Source organism: Ursus maritimus, unplaced genomic scaffold (assembly GCF_017311325.1).
Source record: "Ursus maritimus isolate PB19 unplaced genomic scaffold, ASM1731132v1 scaffold_5, whole genome shotgun sequence".
Classification (NCBI taxonomy): Eukaryota; Metazoa; Chordata; class Mammalia; order Carnivora; family Ursidae; genus Ursus; species Ursus maritimus.
Genome location: NW_024426663.1, coordinates 33387249 through 33405844, shown reverse-complemented (window position 1 = coordinate 33405844; position 18596 = coordinate 33387249). Strand labels below are relative to the sequence as shown.

The 18596-nt window shown below is 50.4% G+C and overlaps 1 protein-coding gene across 3 annotated transcripts in view; it reads left to right on the top strand.

The window, feature by feature from the left end:
* The first annotated feature begins 12905 nt into the window (after positions 1 to 12905).
* The window catches only part of TMEM171 (transmembrane protein 171), an 8848-nt gene continuing 3157 nt past the window's right edge, over positions 12906 to 18596 (top strand). For 2 of the 3 annotated variants that reach the window (XM_040622192.1, XM_040622190.1), the window contains exons 1-2: positions 12906 to 13055; positions 15178 to 15883. In XM_040622192.1, the coding sequence (XP_040478126.1) occupies positions 15247 to 15883 (637 nt within the window). In that variant the 5' untranslated portion in view covers positions 12906 to 13055; positions 15178 to 15246. Of the gene's footprint in view, positions 13056 to 13128; positions 13370 to 15177; positions 15884 to 18596 lie in introns of those variants that run through there. The other variant, XM_040622191.1, reaches the window with a different exon arrangement.

The window sequence follows — 18596 nt, the reverse complement described above, 5'->3', positions numbered from 1 at the left end:
TTCCTTTCTCCAATTACTGAGTTGTTATTTATAAAGCTGAGATTACAAATAGTTGTGGCCTACTCTGAGGACCTTGATTTAATACTCATTAGCATCCCTAGGAATAGGAGTGGGGTGAAACTCTGACCTTACAGCCAGCCCTTGTATCTCTAAGAATTTACGTGATAAGGAACCCCCCCCCCCATAGACCTACACATTCTCTTTTACTATGGCTTTATCGATACTTCCACCACCTCATTAGCAGGTGAAAGCAAACAACACAAGTGGGTACCCTTGGGAATGTAGGTGCAAGTCCCAAACAAAACTGACAATACATGGTTCTCCAAAAGTTGGTGACCATTCTGAGGGGCAAAACTAAAAACCTGTTCAGCAATGGGGATCAGCAAGTACCCTGGCAGCAGGAGTTACGCTGGGCCTGACGTGTCTCCAAGATAATACAGGGGAAGAAGGACCAAACGTAGAAGCGCATGTTTAAGCCATCGCGTGGCCCGTCTGAAGAACCCTATAGTTGCAATCTTGGTTGGCTTGGGAAAAGTGAAGTCTAGAAAAACTTCATGCACCTAACCTCATGTCATAGGAGAATTGCCGTAATGGCCTGGAACACAGGCCTGACCTCTCCCCACACACAACTCCTAAAAATATCTTGCCCACAAAGCGCTCACCTTATCCAAAGAAGGGTCATAATTTAAAATGCCTGCATAATAATAGTTAAACAAAAAGGAGAAAGAACAAAAGATTGAGAAACATGACAGGAAAAACAAATGGAAGATGAAGTTTACTCACCAGAAATATCTTTCCATGGAACAGATGCAAAATGAGACCAAATATAAAATCATGAATTTAAACATTTCATGAAGTAATTACCTCCAGAAAACAAGAGCAGAATGAAGACAAGCAAGAGCTCCTGGTAAGGCTAGTAAGAAAGTACGAAATGAAAGACGAGCTGGCAGAGCAGAAGAGAGCATTGGAATGAGTCATTGTAGGGAATGTTGAGGCCCATGAGCAACAAGGGACAAATAAAATGAAATTATTATTTATGTCATAGGTCAGTCATGTAAATTCGTACCTAGCCTCAGCCTTATGAAGTCCCAGGACCCTTGGCTTGCTTTACGTGGATCCTGGTGTGGCTGGTCCATGTCTTCTGTCTTTACCCGTTGGTCCAGTTTCATACTGCTATATCCTGTGGGGTTGACTGCTGGCCTAGTTCCTCTTCAGTTTTGACAGGGGTATTTTCTGGCTCTGTTTTGTTTCCATCTCTCAGCAGCTCATTTCATCTCATCATTCAGCAAATACTTACTGAGCACCCACCGTGGGCCAGCCAGGTACTTGGCCTGGCACTGGGGACTCGGCAGTAAGCAATTTAGATGTATCCCTGCTATCATGGTGCTTACACTCTAGGAAGGCACCCAAATCCTAAAAACGAATAAATACAGAATTGTGCTGGGAAAAGGGTGCTGATAAAGTAAAACTTAATTTCATTTTAAAGAGAGAAGCTGCTAAGTTACCAGTGCTTCTCAGTTTAAGTTGAACAAGCACATCACCTAGGGGCAGATCTTCATTCTGGAAGAATCTCCTGAGAAGCCTCACTCAGCTACACACCAAAAGGCCAGAAGGCACCCTCTGCCTGGGAGAAGGTGTCCCAGGAGCTTGGCTGTGTTGTAAAGCATATTTGGCCTAATTCTTTGGAATGCAGAGCCCTGAGGGCTCTGGGAAGAGGATGAGCAAACAAGCATGAAGACCAAGGAGACATTCTCTCCCACCACCAAAGAGAGTTCTGCCGACAGTAACCCCTGAAAGGATTTGTAAAAACTACCCTCTTGTTCATTGGAGAGTTGACATGTAAAATAAATTTTTAAAATAAACTAAAAAAATTAAGCGGATGTTCAAAACTTTCCTCATACATTTAAATAGAAAGGGCTTGTATTCATGGCATATTATCAATATTGACATTTTAAAATAACACGTATGTCATTTTTAAAGATGCCTAATGGGATGAAAATACATCAGCGGTTTGACACTCACTGCTAGACATTTGTACTCGACATTAAAATTCTGCAGCCAAAGTGTGATATTGTGCTACTTGGGTTAAACTGTAATGGGTCAGCGAGGATTTCCAGACTACAGAGTCTGGGAAGTCAGCTAAGATCGGAAAGGCCACAGGCCAGGGGCTTCCACCGGTCTCAGCATCCTCATCTCCATCCATCCCCGGGGCGCTGCTAATTAGCATAAAGGTCTGCAGGGAAAGTGGTGGCCTGGGAACTGAGCCGGTGAATGCAGCTGCAGGCTAACTTTCAAGGATTAGAGGTATTTAAGATGTGTGGGTTGGCTACAAGATGTTAGAGGTACTATCCCTCACCCTCATAGAACTCAGAGCAGGGTGAGTTTACCCACGAGGAGGGCCCCGCTGGCTCATCTCATCCCCCTCACAGGCCAGTCAGCAGCCACAGGTCGGACAAAGCTGTCCAGTGGCCTGGTGCATGTTGAGTACTGGAGAACCCTGGCTCTGGAACGTCACGGTGCTGACTCCAGTCAACTCAAGGTCATCAGGCTCATGGGACAGGGCAGCCGTATAAACTGCTTTGTGCCTGTTTGTTAATAAATGTTTAATAAATGTCTGTATGTCCAGTAGAACTGATCTGAGATGTTTGAGACGTTTGCTGTCACCTGTTAGTGAGATTGTGTGGGCGTAGCTAGCCTTCAGTGGACGCAGACAGCTTTGGTAGCTACTGAAAACAATCCGGGCAGTGGGATACGACTAAGTTGACTTAGCTTAGTTCATGACATAACCATAATCTATTTTTTTAATTAGCCAGCTTTTAAAAAATGGTAATACATTTTACATATCTTTATTACAAATTTTTATTTCTATATACTTCCTCTCTAGAGAATATTTTTTTGAAGATTTTATTTATTTGTCAGAGAAAGAGAGAGAACACAAGTAGGGTGAGTGGCAGGTTGAGGGAGAAGTAGGCTCCCCGCTGAGCAAGGAGCCCAATGTGAGACTCGATCCCAGGACCCCAGGATCCTGACCTGAGCTGAAGGCAGATGCTTAACTGACCAAGCCACCCAGGTGCTCCCTTCCCCAGAGAATTTTATCCTGATGTAGTGTTTTTACGCAAGAGCATTTCTTATTAATCGCCTTATCATATTTCTTTGAGATGCATATATTTTGCTTTGCAAGAAAATATACACATACATAACTTTTTTTAGTTTCCCATAACCATAAATATTAAAATGATTTTGGGTTGGATCATCAGTACCATTATTATTAGCACTAATTGATCAGATATGAATATATTTAAAATATTGGTAATCATTAAATACAAAAGCAAACTCTTATTAGAAATAATAGCTCCACCTTGAACCTGACAGAGTTTGGGGGAGGGGTTTGTGCTGTAAGAAGTGTGGGAAAGTAGTCCAGAGGGAAAGAATTTGAACTATATGTAAAAAGGCCCTATTGTGGCCCCAGAGGACCATGGACTGGGGGAGGTGGTAACACCGTGGGGTAAGATGAGCTCAGAGCCATCAGGGAGCCTCCTGCTTGGATCCCTCTCAGCATTATCATGTCTGGGTTAACTGGGCATAACTAGACAAAGTAGGACAGGGTCAACACGTTAGTGCGGAGTAAGCGAACTACAGCGGGCAGGACAAATCTGGCTGCCTCTATTTTTGTGTGACTCATGAACTAAGCATGATTTTTATACTTTACATGGTTGAAAAAATTTTAAAGAAGAGTACTTTGGGACACGTGAAAATTGTATGACATTCAAGTTTCAGTGTCCATAAGTAAAGTTTTATGGGAACATAGCCACGCTCATGTGTTTATGTATTATTTGTGTCTAAGACTGCTTTCCCGCATGGACAGCGGACTGAGCAGTTGCAATATAGACCAACTGTCCTGAAAGACTAAATTACTTATTATCTGGCTCTTTTTTTTTTTAAGATTTTATTTATTTATTTGACAGAGAGAGCCAGAGAGAGGGAACACAAGCAGGGGGAATGGGAGAGGAAGAAGCAGGCTCCCAGCAGAGCAGCCTGATGTGGGGCTCGATCCCATAACGCCAGGATCACACCCTGAGTCGAAGGCAGACGCCTAACAACTGAGCCACCCAAGCGCCCCTATCTGGCTCTTAACAGAATCTGTTTACCAACTATATTTCAATCTTCTGAAGGGTAACAGAATTTGACACCCCAAAATTTGACACCCACTTTGGCATATCGGTTATTTTGAACTGTATACACTTGAAAAACAGCAATGCAGAAAGAGGTTTTCTGTGAACTCCTGTTATCAGCCTGAAGTCAGGTTCTCCAAAAGAAATTCAATTGTCATAAAGCCCCTCCCTGGGGGTCTCATCAACCAGGGAAGATCAACTCTTATCACAGGAGAATGGGCTGGAAGTTGACACAGAAGTTGATACCACACCCAGACTTTGTCACAAATTATTATATCTTCCCTCTGTTCTTCCTCTGTTCTGTTCATCTTTCCTAAAAATCACTTATTCTCCTTACGAGGTCACCGTCCTTCATATTGTTTCCCTATTAAGATGGTATTAAGCCTGAATTCTAGGCCACCTTGGGGAGTTACTCATTTTCTCGTAGGTATCTCCCAGGTATACATGGTTATCCATGTTAGTAAGCTTCTGTTTCTCTCCGGTTAATTTGTCTCTTATGAAAAGGTTTCAGCTGAGAATTCAGAAGGGTAAAGGGAAAATTTTATCTTTCCTCTCCTATACCTTGGTGATGGATAGAGGTGGTTCTATTTAGGCCTTTGGCAGGAAGTATCGAGAACCCTCAAGAAAAAGCTCACCATAAGGGAGGGGAGCCTGGAATGGTGACATGGGTCCAATAAAAGGAAAACTGGCTTTGGCACGGCAGGAGGCTATGACTCGAAGCTGCCCTGACTAGGCCTAGATGCCATTATGCTCTGGGAGTCAAGCCCTTGAAAGAAAATTAAAGAGCTGTAAGCCGGGGACCCTGAGCCAGGGGCATGAGGGGCGGCGCACACTTGGCCAGGTTTGTTTCCCCCTGAAGAACCACGCTGGCCAGGCAGGGACCGGGCCCATCAGTGGTGCCGCGGGCGCAGAGGACAGGGCTCACTAGGCTTTGGGCCATCTGGCGAAACAGGCGTGTGGAAAGCGAGTCTAGGAGCAAAACGAGGTTGCGAGGTTGCGTTGCCAGGCACAGCTGAGGGCCCTTCCGTTTGGGGGACACTGATGTATGCAGATAGCGGTGGACTCTGGGGTGGTGTCTTTCACCAGCAGCACGCGGCCGCGGAGGCACCGGCTGAGAAAGGGAGCGAAGGCGGCATTGCCAGGCGCGGGGATGAGAAGACACCGGCTTGCACAGTTAGGGAATCGGAAAGAGGGCCACGGGACGGACAGGCCACAGAATCTACACGGCACAAGAGAGACGGGAAGAGAGGAGAGCGCCGCCCGCAGCAAGCCGGGTCCGGTGGGAGCGACGCACAGCGCAGCCGCAACGGCGGGCGGGACACACGCGAGGAAGGAGACGCTCCGGCGCCTGCTGTCGCAGGGGGCGCTGCTTCACAGCATCACGGCTCCAGCGTGAGCCGGCGGGAGGTGTCCGCGGAAGTGGACCGGCGCAGAAGGTCTGTCTGGACTTCGCCTGGGTCATCCCTGCGAGGTCGAAGGCACTCGGGATGAAGGCAGGATTTGAAATGGGAGAGACCTGGGCGCCAGGTGCCCGAACCTGTGCGGGCCGGTGGGAGGGGGAGGTCCGGGATCGCAGCAACAACAAGGGCGAGGGTGACACAGTGGTGTGGACGGCAAAGGATCGAGGAGAAGGGGTCTCAAAAGGATCATCAACCACACTTGTGGCAAGTGCCCTGAATGAAAAATGCCAGGGACTCTGAAAATCACCAGGCGGTGTGCGGAGCCGGGGCTGATGCAGATTTGGGGGCTCTCCGGAGAAATGACTTTTAATTGGAGAATTAAAAAATGAAGGGGAGTTTGTTAGCTTGCCCACGAGTGACTCAAAACTGACGTGGAAAAAGAGCCACAGCTACCTCCCATCGGCCGCGAAAAAGGATGCTGTGGGCGGAGCTTCGGACTTCCTTAGGAGAGGGGACAAGCACGGTGCAAGCTAGGGTCGGAGCTGCTCACCCCCTCTTTGCATGCGTCAAATGGGGAACAATCCTTATGCCATTGGCTTGTTATGCAGTGCAAGAGAGTAAGAGGTGCGTCACTATAAACACAGAGCATGCTTTATGTAGGAGTTAGCAATTATTATTGAGGAGAAATTATTTTTTCCAGAATGGCATCCAAGCACAAATTACAGCAGGTCTTTCTCTGTGTATTCATTCAATCCTTTCAATAACCCTGTGAGACAGGTTCACAAGGAAAAAAAACCCATAGAGCAGTTTTCTTTTCTTTCTTTCTGAATCAACACCACCTCCAGCCCTGGCTTTACCTGCATTCTGTGGCTGCGACAAGGGGCCTTTTGTTAAAATCTGGGGCATTTAGGAGGTGGCTTCCTGCCAAACTGCCTTTTAAATGATCGGATGCCCAGCTCTCAGGTGTTCACATTCTTACTGCTTCAGTTTTCAGGCCAGCAGTTGCTATGGGAGAAGCCAAGGGTTCAATTGTGTCCGTGAGGGGACCACCTGGGAAGGCTGCACCCTGCCTGCCGGGGGCCCCGCTGGGCACCGGGGTCCCCACAGACAGCACCTCAGCAGTCAGATGGCCCCCTCCCGGGGGTCTGGGTTGGGCTATTCTGAGAGCCATCTCCAAGTGTCTCAGACAAGTGTCCACATCAGACCCTAAAACAGCTAAGTCACCTGTATGCATAATAGCAAAGGGATTCCACCCTGTCCCCTATACATTACCGACAAGCTATTGGAGTGAGACAGGAAGGACAGCCAACCTTTTCTTTTTTCTTTCCTTTTCTCACTTATTTTCAGATTTACTTCACCTAGCTCTATTTTCGGAGCACTGTAATCTGAATTGACTCCTTTTTGGAATCATCAGTGGCAAGCAGGAAGTGGAGGGCCAGAACCAAGGGTGTAGTGCTGGGGCTGAAATGTGCAGGTGGATCGAGGAGAGGCTGGCAGGTGGAACCCCAGACCCAGGCTACCCACTGGCTGGGGAACAGCCTGCAGGGTCCCTCCAGGGCTGGGGGCAGTGGTGGAGTAAGGGCAGACAACACTGGGTGACCATCTGGACAGCTGGCTTTTGACATCATGGGGCACACACCTTTGAGGACTCCCAGGAATTACTGGGGAGTGTGCTGGAGTTGAGCTGGCACCGGCTCAGACCATCGCAAGTGAGCAAGAGAAGTCAGCATGGCTCACTTTGCTCTCAGGGAGCCTCCTCATCTCCCTCCTCACCCCTCCCTTTACCTGTTCCACAGATGGGTCAGCTCAGCCTTGCTGAAGACTGTGGGCCAGGGAGGAGCCACAGATGGAAGACGAGACCAGCTGCACAAACATTGACTGGTGGCTCGTCGTGTCCCAGAAATTTATTCTTCAAGACATCCTTTGAGGTAGGTCTGCTTATTCCCATATTACAGGCGAGGATACTGAGGCACAGAAAATGTGTTCACCTGCCCAAAGGCACCCAGCTACTAGGTGGCAAAGCCAGGATCTAAACTGAGGTCCATTTATGCCCTTTTTATATACTGGGGAGAAATACTTTGCTCTTTGCAACCCAGTCAGTGCATTGATGGAGGCAATGCAAACTGCCAGAAGACTGTGACATTTCCAGAAAACTCTTGCTGTCCCTGTGCTGTTCTCTCTTCCAGCCAGCAGCCGCCACTGTCGAAATGCACCCCGCCCCCCGGCAATGTGGAGGCCTCTGCCAAGACCATGGCAAATCCTCACTCACTCTCTCTGAAACAACTCCTCGCATTCCATAGCCCTGGCTCCAGCTCGCCGCACTCAAGCACAGCTGTTATCACCCGTGCGAAATCAGCAGTACCGTTCCAGGCAATAAAATGACTGCGAAACACCAGTTTTTGCACTGGGGGTCAGCTAAGGGGCCAAATATAAACCGTCCACTCAAGCCTGCCAAGTCAGTCAGTCCCACCCACCATACCTCTCAGGCCTGGTCCAAGTCCAACACAGGGGTGTGGAGGAAGAGAATGGCCCAGAAACCTTGGCCTCCCTTGACTGCAGCAGCCTTCGCAGGGATGGGCAGCTGGATGGCACCCACCTAGGTTCCGAGCTGGGAACTCCGGCTGAACTATGGACCCACGACCCAGCACTCAGAGCAAATTCCTGTACCCCAGCCTCAGCAGAGTACAGAGCAGCAGAAGCCCCCGCACCAGAAGAAACTCATTCCTGGCCATACTGGCCGCCCTCTGCCCCCTGAAAACGTCAGAAATCCCCGCATCGGAGAGCACCAGACTGCCCACTGCTTTGTGTCTGCTTGGTGCCCTCCACAGCACCGACCGCGGGCGTAGCCACATATGCATGTGTAAACTCTTCCCAATGAGGGGCCCTGCCTCCTTGATTCTGTAATGATCAGACCTAACGGAGCACGGCAAAGTATTCCTCCCAGAATTCCCTAACTCCAGGCCTGGATATCCCATTGCCTACTCACCTTCTCCACTCGGATGGAGAAATGGACATCTCAAAGTTAACATGCCCAGAAGCTTCCCTCTCAAACTTGTCCTGCCTTCCTTCTCCCCATCCTGGGCAATACCAGAACCATCCTTCCAGTTCCTCAGGCCAAAAACCTTCAAATCAAAACCCACATCCTGTCCAAGGACTCTCTCTTCGAGATATATACAGGGTCCCACTGCTTTCTCACCTCCAAACACAAGCCACAGCCATTTCTCTCCTGGGTTATTATAACGGTCTCCTGAATGTCTCTCTTACACCCTTCCCCCTCCTCAGACTAGTCTCACCTGGAAGCCACTGTTGCCTTAAAAAGAATAAGTCAGACCACACCATACTCAGCTAAAAAAACTCTCCAAAGGCTCCTCATCTCACTCAGAGTACTTACAATGGCCCATGAAGCTCTACACAATCGGGTACACATGGCCACACATATACACACACACACACACACACACACACACACACACACCTTTCCTCTCTGACCTCCTCTCCTGTTCCTTATCCCCTTGCTCACCCTGGCGTCTTGTTCTTCCTTGAATATGCCATCCCTGGTTCTGCCTCAGGGCCTTTGCACTTGCTATCTCCTTTGCCTGAAAGGCCCTTCCCTTCTTCACCAAAATATCACTATAGTTCTCTGTGATAGTTTTACAACGTGCTCACCAGTTCTTTGATAGTCTCCCCCTTCAGGAGGTGGAGCCTAATTTCCCTCCTCTTGACTTAGTGGCGCAACTCTAAGGAACAGAATACAGCAGAGCAAAGGTGTGGGATTTCAGGGACTACGTCATAAAAGGCCCTGCGTCTTCCCCCTCATTTGCTCTCTTGGATCACTCCCTCTAGGGGAAGTCAGCTTCCATGTCATGAGGACAATCAGATGGCTCTGTGCAGAGGTCTACACGGTACGAAAGCGAAAGCGAGGCCTCCTGCCCAGAGCCGCAGGAGGGAGCAACCGTGGAGGCAGACCCGCCAACTCCAGACAGGCCTTCAGGGGATGCGACCCCAGCCATCAGCTGGACTCCAGCCTCATGAGAGATCCGGGGCCACAACCACCTGGCTAAGCTGCTCTGAAACTCCTGACCCTCAGAAACTGAGAGATAATAAACCTTTGCTGCTTTAAGCTTCCAAGCTTGGGGGTCATTTGTTATGCAGTCATAGATGATCAATACGCTTGCTTCCCCATCCCCTTCAAGTTTCTGCTGCAGTGTCCCCTCCTGACAGACGCCTTCCTTAACCAGCCTCCTGGGTGCAGAATCTCCCCAGCCACCTACCACCTTCTAATTCCCTGTATCATTTCCATGTTTCGTTCGTTGTCCTTCTCCTTTTCCTTAGTATAGAGGTTCCACGAGGGCAAAGGATTCTGGGTCTGTTTATTGGCCTGCGGTCAGCACTCAGTAAACATTTGCTGAATGAATAAATGAATGCGTGCCACAGCTTCACGGCCCCTACCCACTTCCTGAATTCAAGATTCACCCCCCCCCTTTTATTTTTTTTTTTGAGATTTTATTTATTTGTTTGTCAGAGAGAGCGAGCACAAGCAGGGGGAGTGGCAGGCTGAGGGAGAAGTAGGCTCCCCACTGAGCAAGGAGTCCCTTGTGGGACTTGATCCCAGGACCTGGGATCGTGACCTGGGCCGAAGGCAGACGCTTAACTGACTGAGCCACGCAGGTGCCCCAAGATTCATTCATTTTAAAAAGCCTGTTCTGATGCTATTTTTCTAGGGGTTCTGTCTGGTCTTCTCTTTTTTCACGACCCGACAGGCTGGAAAAGGCCACCTGGTATTAGAGAGGAAGGAGGTCACCCAGCCTCTCTCCTCAAAATAAGTCTGCCACCAAGATGAGCACTTGGAAGGCGGGTGGCTTTGTCTTTCATACTTGACCGACGATCGGTTTCCAAGGATTTTAATTTAGGCAAACAGGCTCCACAAGACAAACAGTCCAAGCAGCCGGCATCCCGAGCGGAGGCTAATCTGATCGTCCTTGGTGTCTGTACGTTCAAGGCCGTCACGTGTGGCCAGCCCTCAGTCATGTGGCACCGGAGGGCAGCTGTATCAACAGTCCCCTTGCAGGTCCGCACACGACGCAGCCAGAGATCGAGTTTCAGATACAGAAGAAGGAAAAGCATGAGGGCCCGTGGAGATGGAAACCCTCTTGTACAAGGAAGGGCTGTGTAGGGAGAACACATTCTGTGTACTGGGCCTGTGTTCTTAGAAAGCTTGGTGTCGGCTGCTATTGTGCAATCAGGCTCTTGCTTATCTGCCTGCTAGCTAGGTGTACTTTGAGGCCTCTCTACCCCGGGATATACTGACACTTTGACCAGGAGAGCTCCACCCCAGACGCAGAGAGCCACAATGTCCTTGGGATACAGCGTCTATATTGTTATAATAATTAAAAACCCACGTAATCAGGCTGCCTGGGTGGCTCTGTCAGTTAAGCATCTGGCTCTTGGTTTCGGCTCAGGTCACGATCTCAGGGTCGTGAGATAGAGCCCTATGTGGTGCCTGCTTAAGATTCTCTCTCTCCCTCTCCCCCTCCCCTGCTCTCATGCATTTTCTCTCACTATCTCTGAAAAAAAAAAGCCACAATAAAAAGCCGTTTTCTGAGTTCATGGCATTGTGCATCCTCTGGGTGACAGGTGTATCTAGGAGGAACAGTCAGTACATCTGGTTCGGGCCCAGGCTCCATGTTAATCACCTGCAGAGGTCAGTTTTTGCCTTTGGGCTTTGGTTCCCTCAACTGAAAACTGACTGGCTTAGAGCCCCCCATCCTCTTCTGGCTCCCCCCTTCTCTGAGTTGCTGGGAACACACACGAAAGAATCATAGGCTGTAGGTAAAATGGGGAACACAGAAGCTGACACAGAGACAAGGATGTCAGTATTATTCAGATAGTAATAAACAGCAGTATTTAGTTAGGGCAGAGATTGTCCGAGGCCACGGCACTCTGGCTGTGAAAAAGGCCACATCCAGCCACTGGGACAAGTGCCCCCAGCAAATTGCAACCCTGGAACATGTCCAAGATACCTCCCTCCTGAAGCCTCATCTCACCCAGCCAGCCAGCCAGCCAGCCAGGGCTCAGAGTCCAGGGAACCAGCCTTCCCCCTTTGCCTCCCTCTGACCCCTTCTTTGAGAGTCTCCCTTGCACCCCTGGTAATTGGCTAAGCCCATCTCACTCTTTACCGTTAGGGAGACCTACAGAACTACTTGCTGTATTAGATATGCAAAGTGTTCACACTTTAAAAAGCTGAAAGCAACTGGCATGAACTCGTGACCGGTTTCAGGCAAAGCTGACAGCAAGCCGGGAGAAGTGACGGGATGGGTAAGTCCCCAGGGCTTCACCGCGCAGCTGTACTTGGGCTGAGCCCTTGACTCACCTTCCACGGCGCCCTGACCTCTGGGGTGGAAACTGGCATAGTTGGGTCCGTGTCACGTGTTACAGGGCAGGTTACAAATAGCACGGGGATTGGCAAACCCATCCCGAAACTCCTGGTTCAAGGGCAGGGAAAGTTACCACTTTAATTCCTCCCTACCATTAACAATCGAGAACCGGAAGAGGGGTTCTATGGCAAAGAGCGTACGTGTGAGTGTGGAAGGGACAGAGCTGACCTGCCAAGGGCCTGCTTCAGTCTTCCAGCTAGGACCTCATGCCTGAACGGCTCAGGTACGGAGGACCCTTGCCTTCCATTCTAAAACAAGCACACGTTTCAGTGACCTGGTGTCTTCATAACGCGTTCGCGGTCGGGGAGCTGGCCGCCAGGGACTCGCTCCAGTGACCGCCGTCAAGGTCTCCGGAGCGGCAGGAGGGCCACCCGCCACTCGGAAGACCGGTTCCAGACTGCGTCGTGGCCGAAAGCGCCGCCGCAGGAACGCGGGGATCCATCCTGCCTGGACCACGGCCACATCGGCAAGGGGGCCAGGCGCTTCCCCAGCTTCGATTCTGGGCCCTGAGCGCCCAAAGGATCCGGGTCCCATCCTGCTGCCTGGATCTCGGCCCGCGCGGCGCGCAGCTCCGGCAGCCAAGAGGAGAACCTCAACTCGCCGCCCCCTGCCTCCTACGGCTGCGGCCGGTGGCGGGGGTACCCATCTTCCCCGGATTCCTCGCGCTCACGGTCACGGGCGAAGCGGTCCAGTCTGCCAGCTTTGGGCTCCGAGGCCACCCCTTGTCGGCCACCGCCGCGCCGGGCGCGCCTCCGGCCCCGCAGGGCAGCACCTGGTGGCGGCCAGCTCCCGCCGGTCAGCCCTGCCCAGCCGTGCCCCCAGACGCCGCGCCCTCTCTGGGACCGCCTCCTTCTGTAAATACAGTGGCGGCCCGCCCTCCGCGCCGGGACGCGCAGGTGGGAGCGTGCGGTGCGGGCCGCCACAGGGAGGCCGCGCCCAGCCGGGTGCCCACTGCCAGCGCCGGCCCGCGGAGCGCGGACCCCGAGGCGGCGCCAAGCTCCCGGGACGCGCCCAGGCGCAGGCAGCGCGCACGCAGGACGAAGGCTCAGGTGAGAGCTGCGGTCCCCGCGCTTCTCCGCACTCCCGCTCGGGCGCGGCTCTTTCGCGGCCACGTCTTGGTGCGGGGAGCGGCGCGGGCGCTGAGGACCCTGAGCTGAATCTGCGGGGGTGGGAGCCGCAAGCCCAGCCGCTCGCGCTCCCTGAAACCGGGGAAAGGATTCCCTATAAAAGACTTTTGGCTGTCTTTACCTCGATCCCCAAACGCAGCAGAGCCTTGGGCATGGTGAGATGCTGCTGATTTGGAAATGGACTTTGGAAAACAGTGGTGGAGAGGTGGATTTGGCTTTGGGGAAATTAAATGTAGGTTAGTATTTGGAAAAGGTCTAATTTTCTGTTAGTGTAGATGTCTTTGTGTACGTTCGTGAATGCATGTAGGAGACAGACTTGACCACCCACATGCAATTATGGTTGAGGGATTAATACATATGGCAGGTGTTTAGTCCACTTGTCCATAGATAAGAGCTACAGATCCAGTTTTAGGCTTCTTTTTACTCTACTAGTATTTGGGGAATTCGCCTTAAGACATCTGAAGCCTGGTGACGCTTCAGAATTGAAGGTACCAGGAATTCAATGAATTCCTAATAGGACTTTGTAACAGAGAATCACCCTTATCTCTGGAACCAGCAAAAGAGATTACATGATTCAGATTTCTGTTTTATAAATTGGTGCAATATTTTCTTTAAGCGTTTTTCTCAGCTTATTCCAGCTTCATAAATATAGTTTGTCCAGGTTTAAAATGGAAGCTATTTCCCCCCTAGATTTCCTTCTTTCTCCAACTTCCTTCTGATTCTATTGCACTTTTTCCTGGAAAAGTACTTCCTAGTAGAAGACCAGCTATTTGTTTTCTTTACTTAAACTGACCCTCCTTGGACATGACTTGGGTTTTTCAGGACCGCCTGGCTTTACAGCTTCAATCTTGAGCTCCTTCATGTGATCATGGATACAAATGGCACAAAATATTTTTAGTTCTTTCCTTGAGCAAGTAAAAATGGTCTTCACACTTCGGTTGTCTTTTCCAGTGCCCCAACTTGAAGGGTCCTGGTAAAATATCCCACTCATGAGAGTCAGACAAGATAACTAAAATAATACAGTCAATCTGCATACAGTAGACAACTATTAACAACTGATTCAGGTACACTTAATATATGGTAATATCAGCACAGGGCTTGGGTGATCTTGTGGGAGGTGCTTTCCCACTTGATCTCGCAGTCTTCCTTCAAAGCCAAGTTCTGTTATTTTTCGTGCTTTGTAACTGGTGATTTTATCAGCTGCTTATTTTTAACTGAGCCTAAACCTTTTTGTGGAAGTGAGAGGCACCTTGGAGGAGGGTTCATGAGAGGCCGCCTGCACACCTGGGAGACAAGGCTCTGCCTGACCTGCTGTGCCAGACTCCCCTGGGTCACCCTGGCCCAGTCAGCCGGGGCCGGGGGTTCCAGGCCCGGGCAGCCCCAGTGCTTGTGTGAGAACTCAAGAATCACATTTTGACAGAGTTAACTTAAAATCCCCCCAACTCACTGTGTTCCTGAACTGCCTTCCCCTTCAATGGAAACGACTGAACTTGGGCCTCCTGCAGGTGTCCGAGCCTTAGAAGAAAGCAGGGGAATGGAAAGTTGCCACAGTCTAAAATAGGAAATGGAAAGTTAGTTACTGAATGAAAATTTATCGACTCGGAAATGCTCAGAGCAGCTGTGATGAAATATGGAATGTCTGTAAATCAGAAATAATTCCAGTAGTTCTTCCCTTACTCACCACTGTTTTGGGGGGGGGGGTTGTTTAGTTTAGTTTTGTTTTGTTTTGTTGCCCCCGGGGAACACTCATAACAGGAAAAGCCACACCCAGTTACTTCTCTTGTATGGGTTTTGTTTTTTTAAAGATCCTCTTAGGTATATGGTAATTGCATTTCCTCTTCTTGAATATCTTCATAAAATTACATATTCAGGAGTTTCTGAATGCCAGTGCTTCTGACTCATAAACCAGCTCATTGTTTCACAGTGTATCACTTGCATCAAGTTCTGTTCCCTATGATTTCATCCTGGTGTGATTTCTAAAATGGCCGGGGCGGGTCAGGAACACCTGTGCCCACTTTAATTTGGTGTTTGGTTGTATTTTCAGACTTGTTGAAACCACTGGAGGGAAGGAAACCCATCCTGCCCGATTCTGGGGAAGGGGCCTCTTCCGGCCATGTCTCCTGTAGCTGCTGCTGAGCCAGACGGGGTCCAGCGGGACAGGCGTGTCAGCAAGCTCATTTTCTTCCTTTTTGTCTTTGGTGCCATCCTGTTGTGTGTGGGAGTCCTGCTCTCCATCTTTGGGTTCCAGGCATGCCAGTACAAAATCTTCCCAGACTGCAGCATGGTGCTGAAGGTCGCGGGGCCCGCCTGTGCCGCGGTGGGGCTCGGGGCTGTGATCCTGGCCCGCTCTCGGGCACGACTTCAGCTCCGAGAGGGGCGCCTGCGGGGCAGTCAGGCGGACCCTGACCGAGCCTTCATCTGTGGAGAGAGCCGCCAGTTTGCCCAGTGTCTGATCTTCGGGTTTCTGTTCTTGACAAGTGGCATGCTCATCAGCATACTGGGCATTTGGGTCCCTGGATGCGGCTCAGACTGGGCGCAGGAACCACTGAATGAGACAGACACGGCCGACGTGGAGCCCCAGATCTGTGGATTCCTGTCCCTGCAGATCATGGGGCCCTTGATTGTGCTCATGGGACTGTGTTTCTTTGTGGTTGCCCATGTTAAGAGAAACAACTTGAATGAGGGCCAGGATGCCTCCGAAAGTGAAGACAGACCGATGCAGAGCACGGAGCCCGTCCAGGTCACTGTAGGTACGTGGCTGTCGTTCGTGGGCACGCTCACATCACAGTGGCTGTGGCATCAGGGCTTCGCTGGGCTGTCCTCGGGTCTGGCCTAGATTCTCTCTTTTCTCTGTCCCTCTTACACATACACGCACGCATGTGCACACATGCACAGCACGGCTGTTGTGCTAAGCCCTGTAAGAATCCTTGTGCACATCATCTCCTTCCAGCAATTCCTTACAATTGAGCAAAAGCTTTGGGACGTTAAGTCATGACCTTGACTGAGGTCACAGAGAAAATGAAGAGGAAAGTGAGTGAAAGTGCTAGTATAGCCTGGGAGCCTTCTGTCGCGTTAGAGACCCGCCCAGTGACTTGAAAGCTAGGGCACTTTGCGTTGGACATGCAGATTCTCATCCCTGGTGGTCACTGGCTGGCTGGCTGTCCTCCGTAAGTCCTTAACCCCTTCTGGCCTGAGTTTATGTATCTAGAAAATGAGCATCGCATTGCTAAGATTCCTTCCAGCACTAACATTCTAGGATTCTGACTGCCCCCAAGTCCGTGGATCTTCTGTGTTTTGGGGGTTGGGGGCTTTCCACACTGTTTCCCACGTTGTTCTCCATTTTCTGTAACTTTAACCTTGGCATCACGGTGGAGGCAAAGTTTGGAAATAGTGGCACAGATAATGATGAAACGTGCTGAGAAATGTCTTTTGCATTCTCTGGGTTCTGCAGAAGAGATGGATTACTATTTCCTGGAGTCAGCCCCCTCCAGCACAACATCAGGAGCTTTGGCCTCAGTTTCACACAACCAAGGAGAAACCCCATTGCTGCTCATTTTTGAAAGTCACTTTTTTTTTTTTCAATCTTCTACTTTTGAAAGGGTAAAGCTCTGAAGCCACGGCCATGACACCTAAAAGGCCAGGCATAGAGCATTATGGGGCAGAAACCATGGGGGGGGAACAGAAGAGGAATGTGGTGAATGAGATGTTTCTCATGTTTGGGGCTGTCTGCTGCAGGAAGCGCTACTCACTGGGGCAATTCCCTGGACTGCCAGCCTTGCATGGCACCGGCCTTGGTGGCAAGGGCAGACGGATTTACAGACCAATCCTGGAGCCGTGGTTGAAACTCCCAGGCTACTATTTGTGTATTTATATATTTATGGTGACCACACTGATATTAGTTATATATTAATAACAGCTAACACAGATATGGGCCTACTTCAAGGCCCTTCAAGGGCCTACTCTGTCAAATTTGTTCACACCTACGACAACCCAATGAGGGAGATACTCTTAGTATCCCCTTGTGAGTGATGAAGAAACTGAGGCACAAGGATATCACATATCTTGCCAAGGTCATAGACGAGCAAGTAGCAGAGCCAGGCTCCAAACCCAAGCAGGGGGCACGCATCGACTATGGCCCCCACAGAGCACCGGGGAGGGCCTCTGGGCACATGGCTATAATTCTGTTTCTGCTGGTTTCATCCTCCCCCAAGTGTTGAGGGTAGCTGTTACAGGACGAAAGGGCTTACCCTATGTTATAGACGTGCTCAGTCCTTTTGGGGAACACAGCGGGGACAAGTTAATACACTCATTTGACGCTCTCCTCTCTCCTGATGGCTGGAATTGGGGGGCAGCAGAAAGCAGGGCTGCTGGTGCTGGGACATAGTGACTTGGGGGGGGTTCTCCTCCTGATGTTGGCACTCCATCCTCCATCGTGTAAAATCTTTTCTGTTTAACCCTTTAAGTTCCATCAAACCTGTGAAAGTCTGGCAGCCTAACTCCTTGTTTTTCTCTCCTTTAGAAATCGTGCCTTTTAGCCTAATTGATAAGAATCTAGACACTGTCTATCAATGGTCAATTCTGCCTTATGAGGGTTGGGGTGATGAGAGGCAGTTCTTGGCTAAGTTCCAGAATTCAGCTGTTCCCAGAATGGAATCCCCTCCTCCCCAAATGCGTGATATCCCTACTGTGGGCACACTCAGTGCTGGGTCCTGGACACACAAGCAGAGGCATGAGACAGCTCTCCCTTGAGGGATGTCTGCTGTCAACTCAGAGGGCATCAAGTCCTGCAGGACACAGTGAAAAGGAAACCCAGGGGGTATGGGACTGCTTTCAGGGAGAGCAGGTTGCAAGGCTCGGGAGGGCGGGGAACTGATGGGCAGAGGCCTCACAAGGCTCAGAGACAGCTGGTGACTCGGAGCACTTCCTTGTTTGCCTTGGAGAGGTGACTGGCCTGCTCTAGAGGCTTATTCCCCGCTCCTTTGTTCTACACTGTGTCATTAAAGTAAACAATAGACCTTACTTCCTCTAACCTACCAATACCTGTGAAAAAAACTAAATGAGAAGCCCAAGATAACCATTAGATGTTATCAGGTTTAGGTGAGCGGTGTATACCTTAAGCTCTCGGGGCCATGTGCTTGTAGAAGGAGAGAAAGAGCTCACACATTTTTGGAAGGGCTACGTCCCCTACTGAGGCAGCGAGGAGATGGGCTGCCAGCTGGGAGGGTTCCATCAGACATGCCAATCCGTGCCACTTGCTGGCAGCGGCTTGTGCAGAAAGCACCCTTGCAGGCGTGTTGCTGCTGCGAGCGTTGGCTCCGTGACCAGCACTGTTGTAACCACCACTTGCGCCTCCAGTCCTCCTGCCTGACCTCTGAGGCAGGTATGGTTACGGATGGCCTGCGATTCACCGATGTGGCGGCTGAGGCCTGTGGGGTCAAATCACTCGCCCAGGGCCACGCTGGG